This window comes from Hyla sarda, chromosome 1 (genome assembly GCF_029499605.1).
Source record: "Hyla sarda isolate aHylSar1 chromosome 1, aHylSar1.hap1, whole genome shotgun sequence".
In the NCBI taxonomy this organism is placed as follows: domain Eukaryota; kingdom Metazoa; phylum Chordata; class Amphibia; order Anura; family Hylidae; genus Hyla; species Hyla sarda.
Genome location: NC_079189.1, coordinates 577,166,114 through 577,188,532, shown reverse-complemented (window position 1 = coordinate 577,188,532; position 22,419 = coordinate 577,166,114). Strand labels below are relative to the sequence as shown.

Genomic DNA, 22,419 nt, shown 5'->3' with positions numbered 1-22,419 from the left:
GCTAAAGGGGGGGACTGACAACGAGCTGCAATACCAGACCCGGCCACTATAAACAAGGGTGGAACAGTTTCTGAAGGGGGGTGGGGAAGCAGACTTTTTTTTTTCCATAAATGGGTAATCCTTCCAGTACTTATTCTTTCCAGTCTGACCACCGTGCTCTCTGCTGACACCTCTGTGTGTCAGGAACTGTCCAGAGCAGGAGAGGTTTGCTATGGGAATTTGCTTATACTCTGGACAGTTCCTGACATGGACAGAGGTGTCCACAGAGAACACTGGTAAAACTGGAAAGAACTACACAACTTCCTCTGGAGTATACAGCAGCTGATAAGTGCTGGGAGGATTAAGATAATTAAATTAAACTTTCTGGCACCAGTTGATTTGAAAAAAAAAATGTTTTCCACTGGAGTACCCCTTGAAATAGATACATTTAAACAAACTTTGCATAGATTAATAGTACTAGTGAATATAAGAAACTGTGCAATATAGCTTAGACTAGCAGGAGGGGAGGAGGAGAAAGGAGCATTTTTTTTTGTACTAATATTCTTCCCTAAAAATCAGCTCCGCTTTGTACTGTGTCTGCAAGATAAGCAATACAAGTCTATGGAAGGGGGAGGAGGGTCCTGTGTCTGCAAGTCAAGCAATACAAGTCTATGGAATGGGTGGGGGGGCGGAGGGGGGGGGGGGGGAAGAGATGCAGAGCAGAATTATATAATGGCCAAAAATAGTGCCACGCCTCGTATACACACACAGGACAGCTTATCCTAAATTTTTAAACAACATGGACACTGGTTTAAGTAAATCATTTATTAAAGACAAAAATAAACCTTTTCTACAGTTTATTAACATTATTAAATAACGCCAAGGCTAAAACGTAAACAATATTTCACAGGTGACTGTGCTCATGATAAAAGTCTCCCCCGGATAAGAGATAAGCAAGTCCCGTCCATCTAGGGGCATTCAAGAGCTGTATGATGGCTGCTAGTCCTGCCACGCCACCTACAGGAGAAATGTCTAAGTCAGCGATTGGCTCCTCCAAAATGCCCAAGGCGGCCGACCTCAATGTAGTACAAAAAAATAAAAATATATGTACTTGAAAAATCTTCGGTCTTGAGTTCACAATGTGAATAGTCTCCAGGTTACATGTATAGTCTTTATTAAAAAAAAAAAAAAAAAAAAAAAAAAAAAAAAAGTCCTGAGTGAGAGGAACATTATATAAAAATATATACAAAATTTCCTTGTGCAAGTGTCTGTAGTAAAAAGCAACGTCAAGGATTTATCATATAGTTCCCGCCAGGTGGCTATTTCCTTCTGCGCTGGTGGCAAATATGCCGTTAAGCGGAGCCCGTTTTTTCGGGATACCGCGTCCTGTGGCAATAAGATCAGCGTATCCTCGCTGGTGAGAGAAAGCGTATGCAGAGCGTCTGCCAGATGCGCCCCGTCGGATTGTGCTGACCCGCGGCCTCCACGCTTCCTCGGCTTTGAATTGCTTACGATTCTTTTGAATCTGAAAGAGGGAAAAATAAGACATGGAAAAGTTAACAGGTCACTTTCTCCGACAAAATCAACGCAGTCTTCCTGCTGTTTTCATCATTCCTATTATCCCATTACTTATGGGCTAAGGGGGCCTATTTTCACCCACATTTCATGTAATAGGAAGCCCTTTCCCTAATAGTTTAATGGGGTATTTTGGCCTAAGACATAGGATAGGGGACAAGATTTCTGACCGTAGGGGGCCGCCGCTGTGACCCCTGCAATCTCCGTACAGCACCCGCATTATATTCTGCTGCTCCAGTCTCTGAAACCTTTGTTTCCGGTACTTGGGATGTGATGTCACGCCATGCCCCCGCCATTCATGTCTATGGGAGAGGGCGTGACGGCCGTCACGCCCCCTCCCATAGACATGAATGGAGGGGGCATGGCGTGATGTCATGCCCGCTGGAAACTCACACTCCTCATAGTTCTCATGGTCCCATAATTCCAAACCTACAAAATGTTCTATTTTCATCTACAGTCATTGTTTGGAACACATACAGTCTGTTCTTCCTGCCATCATTATCATCATGAGTGAACGAGTCACTGCCTCCCACAAGATAAACATAATACATAATATATTCTTTTCTGTTTTTCTGTCAGACCACAGTGCTCTCTGCTGACACCTCTGTCCATGTCAGGAACTGTCCAGAGTACAAGCAGATCCCCATAGCAAACTTATCCTGCTCTGGACAGTTCCCGACATGGACAGAGGTGTCAGCAGAGAGCGCTGTGGTCAAACTGGAAACAACTACACAACTTTCTGTGGAGCATACAACAGCTAATAAGTACTGGAAGGATTAAGTTTTTTTTTTTTTTTTTTATAGAAATCATTTACAAATCTGTTTAACTTTCTGGCACCAGTTGATTTGAAAAAAATAAAAGTAAAAATTAATAAATAGTTTTTCCACAGAGTACCCCTTTATTGGAAAATTTGTGTACATTGGCTTCTTTTGCTGGATAACCCCCTAAAATCATTTGATATGTCTTCACAAAAAAATAAATAAATAAATAAAAAATAAATAAAATTGCTATCAGTTGGTGTCTAAGACTAGGTTCACACTACGGAATTTCTGCCTGCAATTTTGCTTTGAAATTGCAGGTAGAGATTCTGCTTGCTAAAATGTATTGTATAGTGAATGGTTTTCCGCTCGCAAATTCACACTTCACAAATTCCGCTTCACAAATTCTGAACGGAAAATCCACTTGGAAACTACCGCCTGAAGAATGGCGTTGCTCATTCTTCAGGCGGAGATACTTGCGGAACACATTGAAGTCTATTGGAGACTGCAGTGTCCGCGCGGTCCTAGCGCCGACAGATTCAGCCGGCACTGGCCACATTCGGAATCTCTGGGCGGAAATATTCTGCCCGGAGATTCCATAGTGTGAACCTAGCCTAAGTGTTCAGGTCACAATGAGGAGCCGGGAAAAGTGCAATCTTAGGCTATGTTTAGAAATTTCTGTGCGGAATTCCAGTGCAGCATCAGAGTCCTGTTGTATTCCACACTGTGGAATTACCACACCAGATGTTTCTGGCATAGAAATTCCAATTCTGCTGTCCGCAGAAGTAATGAACTTGTCCATTCTTTCTACAGACTCCACACAGTCCTCTATGAGATGGCGCATTCCAGTGTGGTCTTAGCACCAGCATGTTATGCCGGCGCATGCAGTCTGCAAGGAGATTTTCCGTGCGGATATTCCGATGTGTGAACATAGTCTTAGCGCAGGCATAGGCAAACTTCAGCACTGCAGATGTTTTGGACAACATCTCCCATGATGCTTTGGCAGCATTTTGGCTGAAACAGCATCATAGGAGATGTAGCCCAAACATCTGCCTATACCTGTATTAGCGTTTTCGCTTCTGGCTCTGTGTGATCTGACCTGGACGACCTCATAATGGGGCTGGTGTCCAGGTCTGACATAAAAACTAGGTAGGCAAGCATTTCAGTAGTGGTGGTGCACGTTGTGGAGCACATTCTTAAAAGGGGTACTCCGGTGGAAAATAACTTTTTGGCACCAGTTGATTAGAAAAAAATGTAACAAATCTTCTATATAAAAATCTTAATCCTTCCAGTACTTATCAGCTGCTGTATACTACAGAGGAAGTTATATAGTTCTTTTCTGTCTGACCTCACTGCTCTCTGCTGACACCTCTGTCCATGTCAGGGACTTTCCAGAGCAGTAAAGGTTTGCTATGGGGATTTTATTCTTCCCTGGACAGTTCCTGACATGGACTGAGGTGTAAGCAGAAAGAAAAGAACTACACAACTTTGTCTGCAGCATACAGCAACTGATAAGTACTGGAAGGATTAAGACTTTTGGATAGACATAATTTACAAATCTGTTTAACTTTTTGGCAACAACTGCTTTAATTTTGTATTTTTTTAAAGTTTCTCCGGAGTACCCCTTTAAATTTTCAGGTCCAACATAGAGCAGGGAGAGAAGTGCACTACTGCCAGCTTCTCCCCCGGCTCATACTCTTCATTGGACAGGATCTGAACACTCAAAACACCAAAAACTTTTGACACATTCCTAAGATATCCGAAGAGTAGAACAGACCATGTGCAGCACCCACTTGGTGAATTTGAATTTATTCCAACAATATCATAATACTATATATATTATATTATATTGTGACATTGCTGGAATAAATTCACGGATGCTGAACATGGTCTGTTCCATAATTGGGAAGTCTACAGAGATTATGTTCACCATGTTGGTCCTTGCATCTGTTCTGGCCAGTTGAAGTGGTGCAGTGTCGCTTAAATTGTTTGCACTTTTGCACAATTTTTGCAGTGACAGGTACCATTTAAAAATGCATTACGTTCTATTGATTAAAGGGAACCAATCATCAGATTTTACCCTATATATGCTTGGCAAGGAGTTATATATGGTAAAATCCAGGGCTGTGGAGTCGGTAGATAAATGTTCTGATTCCGACGTTTTTTTGTACTTCCGACTCAGACTCTGTATTAATATGAGAATGTATTTTATATATTCCTTGAAGGAAAGAAAAGGCAACATACATGTCATTACCACAGGACTACAGGCTGGGAAGCCAACAGTCTACTGTATTGAACAGTTTGTGTGCTGATCTGCTGCTGAAGATAGGGCAGTGGGAGGATCCAGGAAGGGGCATTTATTATAAAACATGATTTCCCTAGTAGAATCCCATAGTCATGTTTAAAGGGGTACTCCGCCCCTAGACATCTTATCCCCTATCCAAAGGATATGGGATAAGATGTCAGATCGCCGGGGTCGCCGCTGCGGCACCGCGCTTTCATTACTACACAGAGCAAGTTCGCTCCGTGCGTAATGATGGGCGATACAGGAGATGGATCGGCGTGACGTCACGACCACCACGCCCCCTCCCATAGACTTGTATTGAGGGGGCGGGTCGTGACATCACGAGGGGCGGAGCCGTGACGTAACGATGCTCTGGCCCCTGTATCGCCCGTCATTACGCACAGAGCGAACTCGCTCTGTGCAGTAATTATAGCGCAGTGTCGCAGCGGCGATGCCTGGGGTCCTCAGCAGCAGGACCCCGGCGATCTGACTTCTTATCCCCTATCCTTTGGATAGGGGATAAGATGTCTAGGGGCAGAGTACCCTTTTAAGCTAACAATCGAGCTTACAAGTTTTTATAGCCTTAGCTGTATGGCAGCAGTTTTTCCAATGGTTTACAGCTTCAGTCTTGAATTATTGACCCTCCATTCCCGTCACTTATACAAGTGTCTCTAGTCCTGCAACAAACATATTCACTTAATCCCTTATCAGTGAGAGGTCAGGTTACCCATGGGTTCCCTGTAACAGCAGAACACAACACTATGGAAAGTATTGCTGCTCCTGATTGTGCGTTGCGTGCCATATAGTGAAGTACATGAAAAGCATGCTTCTTCACGGTCACTTAACGTGTTCGTTTTGCGGTTACGTGAGGCACTGCATGCATTGGTCTTTATTCTTACAGTAGAGAAGTCATTAATTATAACTTTTTGTGAATTGGGACATTTAAACTTGCTTTTTTTTTTTTTTTTTTTATTCCAATCTAAATTTAGTAGGAGTCAGAGTCTGTGCATTGTTTGCTGACTCCGAATCCAGGTACCCAAAATTTAGTCCGACTCTGACTCCTCGACTCCGACTCCACAGCCTTATCCTCACCATCCCCAAGGGATGCTCCTGCCCCCAGGGATGGTGAGGATTTGAACTTATAAACTAGTCAACACTACGCCTGTAAGTAGTCCCCTGGGCGGGGAGCTTTGGCCGGTAGCGACGCCCCCTCGGCTTGACTGATGGGCCGTGTCAGCGCTCTGCTCACTGAACAGATGGAGCAGAGTGATGACGCAGCCCGTCAATCAAGCCGAGGGGGTGTCGCTACCGGCCGAAGAACGAGACTAGGGGAGAGGAGCTCCTCACCCAGGGGACTACTTACGGGCACGGCGGTGACTAGTTTATAAGTTCATATCCTCACTATCCCTGGGGGCAGGAGTGTCCCCTGGGGATGGTGAGGATAAAGATTTTACCCTCTATAATGCTTTGCAAAGCGTTATATAGGGTAAAATCTGATGATTGGTTCCCTTTAAATAAATAAAAAAGTAAAAAAGGCAGAATACTTACTTTATCACTTTCTGAAGGCCACATTATCTTGCACAAGAACCTCAACGCAACAACAGGAAGCAAGCATATTGCCACCGTAATGACTATGGTCAGCCAGAGATAGGGCTGTCTGAGCGCATTCGGTGCTGCTCCTGCAAAACAAGAACAAGAGTCAACGATACCGATGAGCACACACAGTATAATTATCCTCATCCACCAGTTACAATTTAGTCTAAAAGGGTTTGAAATTCTTATGTATAATCTATGTTACAACTGGACATTATTGGAGATACAAGGATGCACCTACTATAATGTGAGGGTATACAGATTTACATAGCATCCCTTGAGTTCATTACTTTATAAATCCATATGCAGAGGGCTGCCCCTAGTGGTAGGTGCATAATTGTATAATTTGTCCATCATTTGCCCCCCCTATACAGATACAGTGATCCCTCAACTTACAATGGCCTCAACATACAATAGTTTCAACATACATTGGTCTGTTGAAACTGGACTGAAACTTAATACCAGACTCACCATACAATGCTACAGACAGTCCAGATCTGTGAAATATGTCAATGGCTGGAAGAACTGACCAATCAGAATGGGCATTCACTGGTAAAACCCCTGTATTACTGAAGTGCATGCACTGACTGTCTGTCTGGTAGCGCCACCTCCAGTACAGGGAGGTGCTACATGTTCTGTGGTGTTAGCTGCTCCTTAGGACACCAGGTGAGGGTTACTTGTTACTCCATGTTGTGGTGGCCCAGTACATGATTTGCACCCCTGTACACTTGCTGCCCTGTCAGACAGCCTCCATACAGTGTCCCCTGGAACCCCCTTCACCTGTCCCCCTTGTTCCTGTGCTTCTATGCCTGTCTTACAAGACCTGTTATGTGATTGTAACCCAGTGAGGTATCAGTGACCATGTGACCTAAGGGCGACATATGGGACCCCTCCTAGTCTCCCCCATATAAGCCCTGGGTGGAGCTAGCTCATTCTCTTATTCTCTTCCTGCTTAGCTGAGTTACAGTAAGGTCAAGTCCTGCTAGAGTGTGTCTGGTGTCCAGTGGAGGCCTAAAGTCAGTCAAGCAGCCACGGATTCTCAAGTTCATTGCCCCACAGGTCAAGTCAAAGCCTGGTAAGCTACAGAAGGGGCGAAGTCAGTCATAGTCTGTCCTAGTCAAGTCAGTCCAAGTCATCCTGTCTCACGTCAGCATGGCTTGCATCCAAATTGTCCAAGTCCAAATTGTCCAAGTCCAAGCACTAAGGTCTCTGAAGTCACCTCCTTGGGCCTAGCCAAGCTGTATAGAGACTGTTACACCTGTCTGACTCAGTAAAGCTGCCATGTTCTGTAACTTGGCGTCAGAGTCATTATTTGTCCCGTGCCTAGCCCAGGATCCAGCGGTATTCCTTCGCGTGGTGTAGAGGATAAACCAAGTCCTGGCGTCACGAACACAACAGGTTAATGCCATTTGCCCCTAGGGTAATTCCATCTGCCCTCATCACACCCTCACCAAAACCTTATTAGGACTTTTTGTGTACTGTACAGGACCCTGAAGAAGCTCCTGTCCTTTACATAGACAGTGATTAACAGCTTCCAACAGATCTTTCTTACTCTGATATGTAAGGATTTTCTTTGTGTGTATTAGTTATTTACATAGTTTTCTTTAATCCTCACTTTTTCCTATTTTTTGGATGACATTTTGGTGTCTTCAGAACCAATAACTAGGTTTTCCATAGAGTTATGGTCTCAACATAAAATGGTTTCAACATACAATAGCCGTCCTGGAACCAATTAATATTGTAACTTGAGGGACCACTGTGTATTGTAAAATGAAACAGCATAGAAATTTGGACCTAAAAAAATATTTTGACAGAAGAAGTGAGGCATATTCTAAATTTGTCAGCTAGTTCCTGCTGCTTCCACTAGATGGCACCAGAAAGCAAACTCTTTTCTAGAGGAGAGCTACTTTGCATATTTTGTCCCAGTAAAGCATGCAGGACCAAAAATTGTCAATAAGCCAGTTTGGCACTCTCCTCAAGGAGAAACATTAACCCCTTCCGGTGCTATAGGGTCCTATGCTTTCTATGTATGTCCCTATGGAAATAATATGGTACCCTTACCCCTTCCAAGGGGGTTTTCTCGCCACAATGGATTGATGCCGAACTCCCTGCTGATCAGGTGTTTTGCTGGGATGCCACGGCAGAGCTGCAATAACCAGGCACAGGCACTACACCAGTGCTACCCAATAAGGATGTTTCCAGCTGTTGCAAAACTACAACTCTCAGTATGCCCGGACAGCTGTTGGCTGTCCGGGCATACTGGGAGTTGTAGTTTTGAACATCTGGAAGCACCCTGTTTGGGAAATACTGCACTACGCAGTGAACAAAGCCCTGGTCACAGCATAATTCTTCCCGCGACAGCCCAGCAAAACAGCTGTCCAGCGGATGCGCCGTGTTTCAGCACTCAATCAGATGTTGGTATCAACCAATTTTAGCCAGAAAACCCAGTGACCCTAGAACTGTATGTTTCTATTCTACCTATTAGCACTGGTAAGAGCAGAGCACTACACGTGACAGCAACTCTATATTAGATCTATAAACCTGGTGGGACGCACCTGTGAATATAAATTTGGATGGGAACAAGACATGGATTCCGGCACTGTGCAAGTCAAACATTATTCCAAAGTAGATGGCAATGCTTCCGAATACAGAGAAGGCGTTCACAAAGGTCCAGTACGAGGTGTCCAGACCGATCTGTAAAAACAGAACAATTGAAGCTGACATAATATTAAAGGAGTTCTCCACTTTAGACAATCCCCTACTTGTTAAAAGCAGGGGATGCAAAGAGAACTTTATACGTCCCCATCCAATAATGCATGTACCCTAGTGGCCTACCATGCAGCTGCTTTGGGGTACTTGGAGAGTTGGTCCATTGTGTGCAGATCTCCACTCTCCAGGGAACTACATTGTAACTGGTGTATGGGGGTCAAAAAATTATAGAAAAACTTGCAAAATATAATGTTATTAGCCATACCGCAGAGATCTCTCCATATAGGTGTAAATTTCACGTCACACTCCCGTCCTTGCTCCCTCTTCCTCTCCTGTCTGCTCAGGATAAGACCATTGATGTGAAGAAGGAAGACTGTCTTAGTCAAAGTATTTTAAGTCACAACAGACTCAAGGCTGTCTTATCTGAAAAAGGAGTCATGCAGCCTTAAAATCTAATGAGCCGTAATAAGAGATCCCCCTCTTCACAACAATGATCCTGTCCTTAGCAGACAAGAGGGAAGGGGAGGGCAGAAACGGTAGCTCTCCGTTTTCCATGAGAGTGACATGATGTTACAGCTACAAGGGAGCAGAGCTGATATGGAGAGATCTCTGAAGTATGGGAAACAACACAATTTAGTAAGTTGTATTATATTTTTTTGATGCCACAGAGGTTGTTTCTTTCGCTGGACAACTCCATTAATGGAGGGGGTATTGACCAATGGTTTTCATAGAAAGCAAAGGAAAATAAACACCAGACCTTTCTGTCCTGGGAGGCAAAATCTGATGCCATAATTGGTGCACGTTGAAATTTACTATGGGTCCTCCTATCTTCTATGTATGCAACTGCGTCCATTTATTTAATGAAGTCCCTTTACACTAACCTTACCTGAAAATTGACAGTGATGATAAGAGCCGTGGCCGTCGTGACGGCAAAGGACTGGTAATCAGACGGCGCTTCACCGTCCTGCCCCATGGTTAACAAGAACGCTCCGTACGGGATGAAAAAGATGATCAGCGAGGTCACAATGCCATGGAACAAGCTCAGGAAGAATTTCTTGTAGTTGAACAACCGATCTTTTTGGCCGGGGATATACAAACGTGGGAAGCGCAGGCTCAGCTTGTCACTGACGTCCTGAAATAAGAAGTGAGGCTTTAAAACCAGTGAATCGTATTCTTGTTTTAAGAGATAAGGGGCTGCTGGGCATCTCAGATGACACTTATCTCAGGAAGGATTGATCACCATGACCAGATATGACTTATGTAGCCAACAACCAGCTCCCCACTAACTGGACCTCTTACTGGGTGAGCAAGAACCAGATGATGAGTGACTTACCCAACAAAAGCATCAACAGTAGAACAAACATCCAGTCCAATAAAATCTTCTTGTTTAGTGGTAGCACATTAAAGGGGTACTCTGAGGAATTAAATGCATAGTCTATCCTTTCCCTCTTATCAACATATTTAATTGTCTAAATATCATTCATTAGCTATATAGCACAATTTCCACTCTTTCGTTGTATCTTACATGCATGAAGTGAGGGAATTACATCATCCAGCCATCCACTCTGTCTCTGTCCAAATCCCCCTCTAAAAGCAGCCCCCCACCTTCCTAAGAGACACAGGCCATGTGGTTTCTGTCCTGCACTGATGAGCCATGTTCTCTTTATTGCTAAGAACTGGTGTGTGTGCAGCCTCAGCCAATCATACACTGAACCTCTCTATGCTGCTTCTCAGAGCATGAGGGTGGGGGCTGGCAGAGGAGAGCTGCAATGATTACTGGGAAATGTATGCAAGGGGAGAGAAGGATGGCAAAGAATATCAAGTATCCAGAAAAGACAACAAATGCCACAGGAGACATATATCAGGCAGGATGGTTTACAGGGAACATATCCAGGAAGTGTGGTGGCTTTGGAGAATATATATATATACATACACACACACTTTAATGTGCCACTAATAAAAGTTTGGATCAGATGTTTTTTTGTTTAACTTTTGTTTTACTATTGGAATTTTTCTTGGATTTGGATTTCATCCTATAACAGATGTCAGGAGAAAAGTATAACAGAAATGAATTACGAAGACAGCAAAATTACAGGCGTGGTCCCATCAGGACACCTCTGTCTATTTACTTCATTAGTACATATTGACCAACAAACCAATGGGACTTACCTGATCCAAGAGGCCGACAAGCAGGACAGGGAGGCTGGTGTACAGGACATTGTAGAGTGCAATAAACCAATCTTCATACACGGTCTGTAAGGACAGAGCAATGATCAGATGAGCAGATGTAGATATTATGTGATTATATTATTGTGACTTTTACTATAAATACTGATAGATGGAATAGACGCGACGCTTAATGACTATGAGCAATCCAGTAATTGCAGGGATGTTTGGGACCCCACTTTACTGCAGAACTTTTTATGGCATACTATAGGTCATTGGTTCGGGGTGTAGCTATAGGAATTTTAGAGGTAGCAGTTGCAACTCAGCCCTGGGGCCCGAGGTAGTCCAAAAGCCTCTCTGAAATATAAGAGGAAACCAGCATTATAAATGGTAGGTGGGGTGCTGCTACAGATATTAGATTGGGGTCAGGAGGCTTAAAGAGGCCACTCTGACCACAGCAGTGCATATGCCAGAGCTGATCAGGACAGCCTGGGCCTGCTGAGGTCATGCCTATTAGGATTTAGCCAAGTTTGTCTTAAAGGAGTTCTGTAGTGGAATATACGTCGGATAGGGGATAAGTTATAGATCACAGGGGGTCTGACCACTGGGACCCTTCACGATCTCCTTAACGGGGCCATGACAGTCTGCAGGAAGGGGGCGTTCTGTCCCCGCATGACACTGCGGCCGACACGCCCCCTTCATGTATCCCATAGAGATACATGGAGGGGGCATGTCTGCCACGGCCCCTTACAGGAGATTGCAGGGGTCCCAGTGCTCGGACCCCCGTGATCTTTAACTTATCCCCTATCCAAAGGTTAGGGCATAAGTTATAATCCACTACAGAACTCCTTTAAAGGGGTACTCCAGTGGGAATTTTTTTTTTTTTATTAACTGGTGCCAGAAAGTTAAACAGATTTGTAAATTACTTCTATAAAAAAAAAAATCTTACTCCTTTCAGTACTTATTAGCTGCTGAATACTACAGGGGAATTTCTTTTCTTTTTGAAACACAGAGCTCTCTGCTGACATCATGAGCACAGTGCTCTCTGCTGACATCTCTGTCCATTGTAGGGACTGTCCAGAGCAGCATATGTTTGCTATGGGGATTTTCTCCTACTCCTGACAGTTCTTAAAATGGACAGAGATGTCAGCAGAGAGCTCTATGTTTCAAAACGGAAAATAATTTTCACTGTAGTATTCAGCAGCTAATAAGTACAGGAAGGATTAAGATTTTTTAATAGAAGTAATTTACAAATCTGTTTAACTTTCTGGTACCAGTTGATAAAAAAAAAAAAAAAAAAGTTTTTCACTGGAGTACCCCTTTAAGATGTCCTTCAATAGCTGTTGGATGAAAGCTGTTTTCACCTGCCCCATACATATGCATGCTTAGTTAAGCTAAGTGAGCATGGCTTTTCAATGGGGTGGAGGAGAATAAGCCCTTGTTAGAAACCTCTGGCAGTGGCTTATCTCAGGTCTCAATAAAAATCCTGATCCCCGTCTCACTAACGCATGCCATTGGGTCATCGATTCTGATTGGTGGGCTCAACAACCAGCATCTAAAATAGTCTGCATAGTGTGTTCAATTTGTCCTGCAAAAAAAAATACTCAATCCTTGTAATACAAAGTCAAAAAATATAAATCAAACTAAGAAGAAAAAAAATATATCAGTCAGAATGCAGGAAGATAGGAAAGTATTTCACTTGGTAATGCATCTATACCCAAGAGAAGAACAAATTGGTAGTGTCCGATCACTTTCCACTGTTGACATGATCTCCCTACAGTACCGGTGAAGTCACCATTCAACCCTGCTGCTTTCTTTCCAAAACCGTGCCACTCCAGTTGTCTATGGTACTGCAGCCCATTGCCAAATGGAGAAGGCTTATTGCCCCTGAGGACACCACTTTGTGTGGTGAAATGTGTCGGGGAGAACAAGATCATGTTTTAATAATCAGCCAAGCACCCACTTCTGCATGCATACTGAAGGCTTGATAGTTAGCGGGTGCCAGATGAAAACAAAGATTTAGTTAGGTCACAATCTTATGGATACAGGGCATGTTTTGGGTTTTTAACTGGAGGCTCCGTTCACTACAAGTTTAGTTTTAGGTCACTATTAAAGGGGTACTCCGGTGAAAACCTTTTTTCTTTTAAATCAACTGGTGGCAGAAAGTTAAACATATTTGTAAATTACTTCTATTAAAAAATCTTAATCCTTCCAGTACTACTTAGCGGAAATTCCTTTCTTTTTTGAACACTGATGACATCAGGACCACAGTGCTCTCTGCTGACATCTCTGTCCATTTTAGCAACCATGCATAGCAGATGCATAGCAGATGTATGCTAAGGGCAGCATGGTGGCTCAGTGGTTAGCACTGCTGCCTTGAAGTGCTGGGGACTTGGGTTCAAATCCCACTAAAGACAACAATAAATAAAGCGTTATTATTACTATTATTATTATAATAACATCAGCAGAGAGAACTGTGCTCATGATGTCATCAGAGAGCATTCCAAAAAGAAAAGAATTTCCTCTGTAGTATTCAGCAGCTAATAAGTACAGGAAGGATTAAAAATTTTTAATAGAAGTAATTTACAAATATGCTTAACTTTCTGCCACCAGTTGATTTAAAAGAAAAAAGGTTTTCACCGGAGTACCCCTTTAAGGTGTATGGGTAAACAAGGTAATGTTTCTGGCATTGGCAGTGTTGGTAATTCTAAATAATTGTTACACCTTGTACACTAGGGCAGTATTTTCAAACCAGCGTGCCCCCAGCAGTTGCAAAACTACAACTCCCAGCATGCCCAGACAGCCGTTGGTTGTCTGGGCATGCTGGTAGTTGTAGTTTTGCAACACCCTGGTTGGGAAACCCTGCCCTAGGGTTTAGAATGTTTATATTGGCAATACCAGATTAAACCCACAGCTGTGTTTGGTGCTGGTTCCTGAAGAAAACCCATGAGTCAATATGGATTTTTATACTTACTTGAGCTGAAAATCCATTGAAGAAGGAGTACCAGAAATGAACCAATGTAAACGCAAAATTCTTGTAGAAGAAAAAGCTTAGGAACTTGCACATGCGGATGTAGGACCAGCGGCCATGGACCAGAATAAGTCTCTGGAGGTATCTGAACTGAGCGAAGGAGTAGTCACTGGACATCACCGCCTGCATTCCCTCCTGGCCACTTATACCAACTCCTATATGGGCAGCTGAAAGACACAATAAAAACAGATATGGATTACAATAAGAAGGTCTAACTAAAGCGGTGATAAAAATCTTCATGCCACCACCACTAGGGGGAGCTCACTGCATACAATGCGCATTGTACAGGGTGGGCCATTTATATGGATACGCCTTAATAAAATGGGAATGGTTGGTGATATTAACTTCCTGTTTGTGGCACATTAGTATATGTGAGGGGGGAAACTTTTCAAGATGGGTGGTGACCATGGCGGCCATTTTGAAGTCGGCCATATTGAATCCAACTTTTGTTTTTTCAATAGGAAGAGGGTCATGTGACACATCAAACTTATTGGGAATTTCACAAGAAAAACAATGATGTGCTTGGTTTTAACATAACTTTATTCTTTCATGAGTTATTTACAAGTTTCTGACCACTTATAAAATGTGTTCAATGTGCTGCCCATTGTGTTGGATTGTCAATGCAACCCTCTTCTCCCACTCTTCACACACTGATAGCAACACCGCAGGAGAAATGCTAGCACAGGTTTTCCATTATCCGTATACACTGCTATATACTACTATATACACCGCAGGAGAAATGCTAGCACAGGCTTCCAGTATCCATATACACTGCTATATACTACTATATACACCGCCGGAGAAATGCTAGCACAGGCTTCCAGTATCCGTATACACTGCTATATACTACTATATACACCGCAGGAGAAATGCTAGCACAGGCTTCCAGTATCCGTAGTTTCAGGTGCTGCAGAATGGGCAAAACAAAAATTGGAACAGGACCCTCAGTTTACGCAGAAGATTTTGTTCAGTGATGAGGAAACTTTTATGTGAATGGTGAAGTTAACAAACAAAACCACCGCTATTGGTCTGATACTAACCCACATTGGATAGATCCCTCCAAGACTGTTGGAACACAAAAATTGATGATATGGTGTGGTATATGGAGTACAAAGATAGTGGGGCCATTCTTCATCAATGGAAACCTCAAGGCCACTGGATATGCAAAATTGCTACATGATGATGTGTTTCACTTTTTATGCACTGAAGCTGGAACGTTCCCTGAGTTTTTCCAGCAAGATGGTGACCACCACATTATGGGTGTCAGGTCCGAGCATTCCTAGATGAACAGTTTCCTGGAAAGTGGATTGGTCGTCGTGGGCCAGTTGAATGGCCCCCAAGGTCTCCCGATCTGACCCCCTTAGACTTTTATCTTTGGGGTCATCTGAAGGCAATTGTCTATGCTGTGAAGATACGAGATGTGCAGCACCTGAAACTACAGATACTGGAAGCCTGTGCTAGCATTTCTCCTGCGGTGTATATAGTAGTATATAGCAGTGTATACGGATACTGGAAGCCTGTACTAGCATTTCTCCTGCGGTGTATATAGTAGTATATAGCTGTGTATACGGATACTGGAAGCCTGTGCTAGCATTTCTCCTGTGGTGTATATAGTAGTATATAGCAGTGTATACGGATACTGGAAGCCTGTGCTAGCATTTCTCCTGCGGTGTATATAGTAGTATATAGCTGTGTATACGGATACTGGAAGCCTGTGCTAGCATTTCTCCGGCGGTGTATATAGTAGTATATAGCAGTGTATATGGATACTGGAAGCCTGTGCTAGCATTTCTCCTGCGGTGTATATAGTAGTATATAGCAGTGTATACGGATACTGGAAGCCTGTGCTAGCATTTCTCCTGGGGTGTATATAGCGATGCATACGGCTACTGGAAGCCTGTGCTAGCATTTCTCCTGCGGTGTATATAGTAGTATATAGCAGTGTATACGGATACTGGAAGCCTGTGCTAGCATTTCTCCTGCGGTGTATATAGTAGTATATAGCTGTGTATACGGATACTGGAAGCCTGTGCTAGCATTTCTCCTGCGGTGTATATAGTAGTATATAGCAGTGTATACGGATACTGGAAGCCTGTGCTAGCATTTCTCCTGCGGTGTATATGGTAGTATATAGCAGTGTATACGGATACTGGAAGCCTGTGCTAGCATTTCTCCTGCGGTGTATATAGTAGTATATAGCAGTGTATACGGATACTCTAAGCCTGTGCTATCATTTCTCCTGCGGTGTATATAGTAGTATATAGCAGTGTATACGGATACTGGAAGCTTGTGCTAGCATTTCTCCTGCGGTGTATATAGTAGTATATAGCAGTGTATACGGATACTGGAAGCCTGTGCTAGCATTTCTCCTGCGGTGTATATAGTAGTATATAGCTGTGTATACGGATACTGGAAGCCTGTGCTAGCATTTCTCCTGCGGTGTATATAGTAGTATATAGCAGTGTATACGGATACTGGAAGCCTGTGCTAGCATTTCTCCTGCGGTGTATATAGTAGTATATAGCAGTGTATACGGATACTCTAAGCCTGTGCTATCATTTCTCCTGCGGTGTATATAGTAGTATATAGCAGTGTATACGGATACTGGAAGCTTGTGCTAGCATTTCTCCTGCGGTGTATATAGTAGTATATAGCAGTGTATACGGATACTGGAAGCCTGTGCTAGCATTTCTCCTGCGGTGTATATAGTAGTATATAGCTGTGTATACGGATACTGGAAGCCTGTGCTAGCATTTCTCCTGCGGTGTATATAGTAGTATATAGCAGTGTATACGGATACTGGAAGCCTGTGCTAGCATTTCTCCTGCGGTGTTGCTATCAGTGTGTGAAGAGTGGGAGAAGAGGGTTGCATTGACAATCCAACACAATGGGCAGCACATTGAACCCATTTTATAAGTGGTCAGAAACTTGTAAATGACTCATGAAAGAATAAAGTTATGTTAAAACGAAGCAAATTATTGTTTTTCTTGTGAAATTCCCAATAAAGTTTGATGTGTCACATGACCCTCTTCCTATTGAAAAAACAAAAGTTGGATTCAAAATGGCCGACTTCAAAATGGCCACCATGGTCCCCACCCATCTTGAAAAGTTTCCCCCCTGACATATACTAATGTGCCACAAACAGGAAGTTAATATCACCAACCATTCCCATTTTATTAAGGTGTATCCATATAAATGGCCCACCCTTTTTTATTCTAACCAACTGGTGACAAAAAGTTAAAGAGATTTGTAAATTACTTCAATTAAAAATCTTAATCCTTCTAGTACTCATTAGCTGCTGTATGCTCCACAGGAAGTTTTGTAGTTCTTTCCAGTCTGACCACAGTGCCCTCTGCTGACTCATCTGTCCATGTCAGGAACTGTCCAGAGCAGAAGAGGTTTGCTATGGGGATTTGCTTCTGCTCTGAACAGTTTCCGGCATGGACAGAGGTGTCAGCAGAGAGCACTGTGGTCAGACTGGAAAGAACTACACAACTTCCTGTGGAGCATACAGCAGCTGATAAGTACTGGAAGGATTAAGATTTTTAAATAGAAGTAATCTACAAATCTGTTAACCTTCTGGCACCATTTGATTTAAAAAGAAAATTGTTTTCCAACGGAGTACCCCTTTAAGGTGTAAGAAAAAAAATTTGGTGGTCTCATAAGGAAATAACAGATCTCCCTCCTGATCACAGGCAATAAAGGTTTTCGTACACTACTTACTTTTAATCATGTTGACATCATTTGCGCCGTCCCCAATAGCCAAGGTGATGGCCTTCTTGTACTTCTTCACCAAGTCCACCACCATAGCTTTTTGCTTGGGAGTCACCCTACAGCAGATGACAGAACTGCACTCACAGGCCAGGTCCACAAAGTTCTTCTGCCGCTGTTCCTTTAAGGCGTACGTCTTCCTCTTCTCTTGCAAATCTTTCTGTTTCTCCTCAGCGGTTCTGGGGAATTTCAGCTTCAGGCGTTTCTTCCTCTTTTTCTTCTTTTCAAGGAGAATTTCATTCTGTTTGTTGGAGAAAATAATGTTTTACATCTTATTTTCGGTACTTCTAAAATTCTTCTGGTTATTCCTGTAATCTGGTGACACTGTGCCGACAATCCCACCCCCATCAGTTTAGCGGAGCCCCTATAATGCTATACTTTGTACAGTATTGTATTCTGCAAGTAGTGAGGCTCGAATAGTGTGTGAACTTTCCCATTGACCTTGTGTTAAACACTTAATAACTAGTCATCCACTCAAGGAACAATTCCTTCCCCACCACCTCCCCCAAATTTCAAACTAAGGTTCTATACGGATCGAAGTTTCGTTTTGTAAAAGCTCACAGGACTTCACCTCCACTAAGGACAAGAACATACTAAAGGGGTACTCCGGTGAAATTTTTTATTTCTATTTTAATTTTTTAAATCAACTGGTGCCAGAAAGTTAAACAGATTTGTAGATTACTTCTATTTAAAAATCTTAATCCTTCCAGTATTTATCAGCTGCTGTATGCTCCACAGGAAGTTGTGTAGTTCTTTCCAGTCTGACCACAGTGCTCTCTGCTGACACCTCTGTCCATGTCAGGAACTGTCCAGAGTAGGAGCAAACCCCCATAGCAAACCTCTCCTGCTCTGGACAGTTCCCGACATGACAGAGGAGTCAGCAGAGAGCACTGTAGTCAGACAAGAACTACTCAACTTTCTGTGGAGCAAACAGCAGCTGATAAGTACTGAAATGATTAAGATTTTTTTAATAGAAGTAATTTACAAATCTGTTTAACTTTCTGCCATCAGTTGATTTTGAAAACAAAAATGTTTTTACCGGAGTACCCTTTTAAGTGTAGCCCCCTGAGGACACAGCCAATTTTAATTTTTGCATTTTTGTTTTTTCCTCCTCACCTTTTAAGAGGCATAACTTATTTTTCCATTCACAGACCCATAAGAGGGCTTGTTTCTTGCACGACCAATTGTACTTTGTAATGACACCTTTTATTTAACCATAAAATGTACGGTGAAATAAAGACTATAAATTTGTGTGTGGGGGGGAATTGATTATTTTCGACACTGTGATCTGTAGTTTTTATCAGTACCATTTTAGTTTCGATGGAACTATATTGCTTTTTAGGAATTTTTTTTCCTGGTAATTTTTGGCGTCTACTGTGCAGGATTATACATTTTAGATTTTAATAGCTCAGGCAATTATGAAAGCAACAATACCAAATCATCAGGCAGGTAAGGACACTGTCCCCTGCCAATTAAGCTTATTGGAGGGTCCAATAAGACGATGGAGTTGGCTGGGATGCAAGAAGATCTAAAACTTTTGATGCCGTGATGGCCATCGATCCCGGTGTCTAAAGGGTTAATGATAGACAGCGGCGGACATTCATTAGCTGCAAGTGACCGGCTACTGATAGTAGCCAACAATCACCACTACGAAGTGAGCACGGCTCCCTTCAAAGTCACTTAATGTTCCAGGGTGTACATTTATACCCTGGTGCAGTCAGTACCGAACGCCAAAGGGCGTAAATTTATGCCTTGAGTCCTTAACAGGGTAGAAAAGTGCGTGCCATACTGGTAGGTCCTGCTGTGGCTATGGCTCCCCAGTTAGAGAAGGCCAAGACAAGTGGGCTGTATACTTTTGTTCAAAGTGTGGTAATATCTGTGAAAGGATGTGCGAAATATACCCAAGCATCATGTAAAGAGATTGGGGGGGAAACTGAGGTCAGAATATGTAACTGAGCCCGCTCCTTTCATGTGCCATTTATAATATACAGTGGGGATCAAAAGTTTGGGCACCCAAGGTAAAAATTTGTATTAATCCAATCTCTTCAGTACTACCCTGTTGGCCGCGGATCTGGAGGTGGCCGGTCCTGCCAGACTCATGAGGTACGTCCTTCTCTAGCTCGCCTGCTTCCCTATTCCTTCTTCTCCTTCTAACATTCATCTTACATTCTTGTTCTTGTTCTACTTTGGTCCATCTGCCTTTTCCCTTCCCTCTCTTCTCTCTTGACCTGTGTGACTGTGCTTATACCCTCCATAACTTGACGGCCCTTCCCTACACCTGGCCTACACCCTTATTGAGACTTACACTCCAGTTATTGTATTTTTTTTTTTTCTCATGTTCTCTCTGAATTGCATTGTTATATTGAATATAACCATTGTCATGCTGTAAGAAGCTCCTCTATGATATTGAACTGGCCGTCCCACGAGCACATCGAAGAGAGTCACTCATATCATTCTTTCTTCCTGTAAGATGCTTTTGTTGTTTTAGTGTCTTGTATGCTATTTTTTTGAAAATAAAAAAAAAATTTACTTTGAAAAAAAATAAAAATAAATTTGTATTAATGTGCATAAAGAAGCCAAGGAAAGATGGAAAAATCTCTAAAAGCCATAAGATTAGACATTTTTATATGTCAACAAAAGTTAGATTTTATTTCCATCCTTAACGCTTTAAAAATAAGAGAAAACAAAAAATGGCGTCTGCAAAATTTTGGGCACCCTGCAGAGTTAATATCTTGTACTGGCCCCTTTGGCAAGTATCACAGCTTGTAAACGCTTTTTGTAGCCAGCCAAGAGTCTTTCAATTCTCGTTTGAGGTATCTTTGCCCATTTTTCCTTACAAAAGTCTTCCAGTTCTTTGATATTTCTGGGCTGTCTGTCACACACTGCAATTATGTTGAGGTCAGGAGATTGTGAAGGCCATGGCAAAACCTTCAATTTAATCCTCTTTATGTAATCCCCCGTGGATTTCTAGGTGTGTTTAGGATCATTATCCATTTGTAGGAACCATCCTCTCTTTAACTTTAGCTTTTTCACAGATGGCATCAAGTTAGCATCCAAAATTTGCTGAAAATTTATTGAATCCATTTTTCCTTCTACTCGTGAGATGTTCCTTGTGCCACTGGCTGCAATACAACCCCAAAGCATGATTGATCCACCCCCATGCTTAACAGTTGGACAGAGGTTCTTTTCATTAAATTCTGTTCCCCTTCTTCTCCAAACGTACTTTTGCTCATTCCTGCCAAAAAGTTCAATTTTAACCTCATCGGTCCACAGAACTTGTTTCCAAAATGCATCAGGCTTGTCTGTATGTTCATTTGTAAAGTTCAAATGCTGATTTTTGTGGTGACGACGTTGCGACGTTGAAGAGGTTTTCTTCTGATGACTCTTCCATGAAGACCATATTTGTACAAGTATCTCTTTATAGTGGAATAGTGTACCACAACTCCAGTGTCTGACAGATCTTTCTGGAGGGATTGTGCAGTCAAACGTGGGCTTTGAATTGTTTTTCTCACAATCCTGCAAGCTGTTCTGTCTGTCTGATATTTTTCTCTGTCTTCCAGATCTTGCTTTAACTTCCACTGTTCCTGATGACTGCCATTTCTTAATTACATTCCGAACAGAGGATATTGACATCTGAAAACATTTTGCTATCTTCTTATAGCCTTCTCCAGCTTTGTGAGCGTCAACTATTTTTAGTTTCAGATTTCTAGACAACTGCTTAGAAGAACCCATGGTGCTGATTGTTGGGGCAAGGTCAGATGAGTCTGGGCATTTAAAACCTTTGAGATTGACATCCCCTGGTCTTCCCTGATGATGATTGAGAACAATCCATGACGCTGGCAGGTCTCAGCTTTGCAAAGGGGGCAGTGCATGCTATAAATTCTGTAGGGTGCCCAAACTTTTGCAGATGCCATTTTTTTGTTTACTGTTATTTTGAAAGTGTAAATGATGGAAATAAAATCTAACTTTTGTCGACATATAAAAATGTCTAATCTGTAATTTGATGCCTTTTGGAGATTTTTCCATCTTTCCTTGGATTCTTTATGCACATTAATACAAATCTTTACCTGGGGTGCCCAAACTTTTGATCCCCACTGTAGGGCCTTTGGACTTAGGGCAGCTGTCACTTCTGCTACCCCATAAGCTTTGTTTCCGAGGACAAACACGTATCTCCTTCCCCAAATGGATAGAGGTGAGGTGGTGCTAACCAGTAAGGAGCCTATTGTAATTTTTGGTACAAACAGTAATGCAAGTAAGTCCAGCTCACCACCACCACCACGTCAGCTGTGTCACGGACACGTGTGGACCAAACGTCTTGGAAACTGAAGAAAGAAGGTGAAGTCCAGCACAGCGGCATGCATATAATGTATTTCTTTATTCAGGCTTCATGTAGACATCAGTGACAACGGGAACAGAAAATGAAGTGACGCCTCAGGCGGACGCGTCCGATGAAACGCGTCACTTCATTGTCCACTGAAACGCGTCACTTCATTGACTGCTCCCGTTGCCACTGATGTCTACATGAAGCCAGAATGAATAAATAAGTTTTTTAT

At 42.6% G+C, this 22,419-nt stretch overlaps 1 protein-coding gene and 1 long non-coding RNA gene across 2 annotated transcripts in view; one reads left to right on the top strand and one right to left on the bottom strand.

Annotated features, from left to right (window-relative positions):
- The window catches only part of LOC130294635 (uncharacterized), an 84,980-nt gene that overhangs the window by 5,745 nt on the left and 56,816 nt on the right, over positions 1-22,419 (top strand). The gene's annotated exons all lie outside the window — the stretch shown is intronic.
- LOC130294605 (phospholipid-transporting ATPase IC-like) overlaps positions 1,181-22,419 on the bottom strand; it is an 84,811-nt gene continuing 63,572 nt past the window's right edge. Inside the window, exons 22-28 of the mRNA XM_056544706.1 lie at positions 17,819-18,107; positions 14,039-14,262; positions 11,068-11,151; positions 9,785-10,030; positions 8,745-8,883; positions 6,145-6,275; positions 1,181-1,504 (exon numbers count right to left, since the gene is read on the bottom strand). Of these exons, the coding sequence (XP_056400681.1) occupies positions 1,277-1,504; positions 6,145-6,275; positions 8,745-8,883; positions 9,785-10,030; positions 11,068-11,151; positions 14,039-14,262; positions 17,819-18,107 (1,341 nt within the window). The 3' untranslated portion in view covers positions 1,181-1,276. The remainder of the gene's footprint in view (positions 1,505-6,144; positions 6,276-8,744; positions 8,884-9,784; positions 10,031-11,067; positions 11,152-14,038; positions 14,263-17,818; positions 18,108-22,419) is intronic.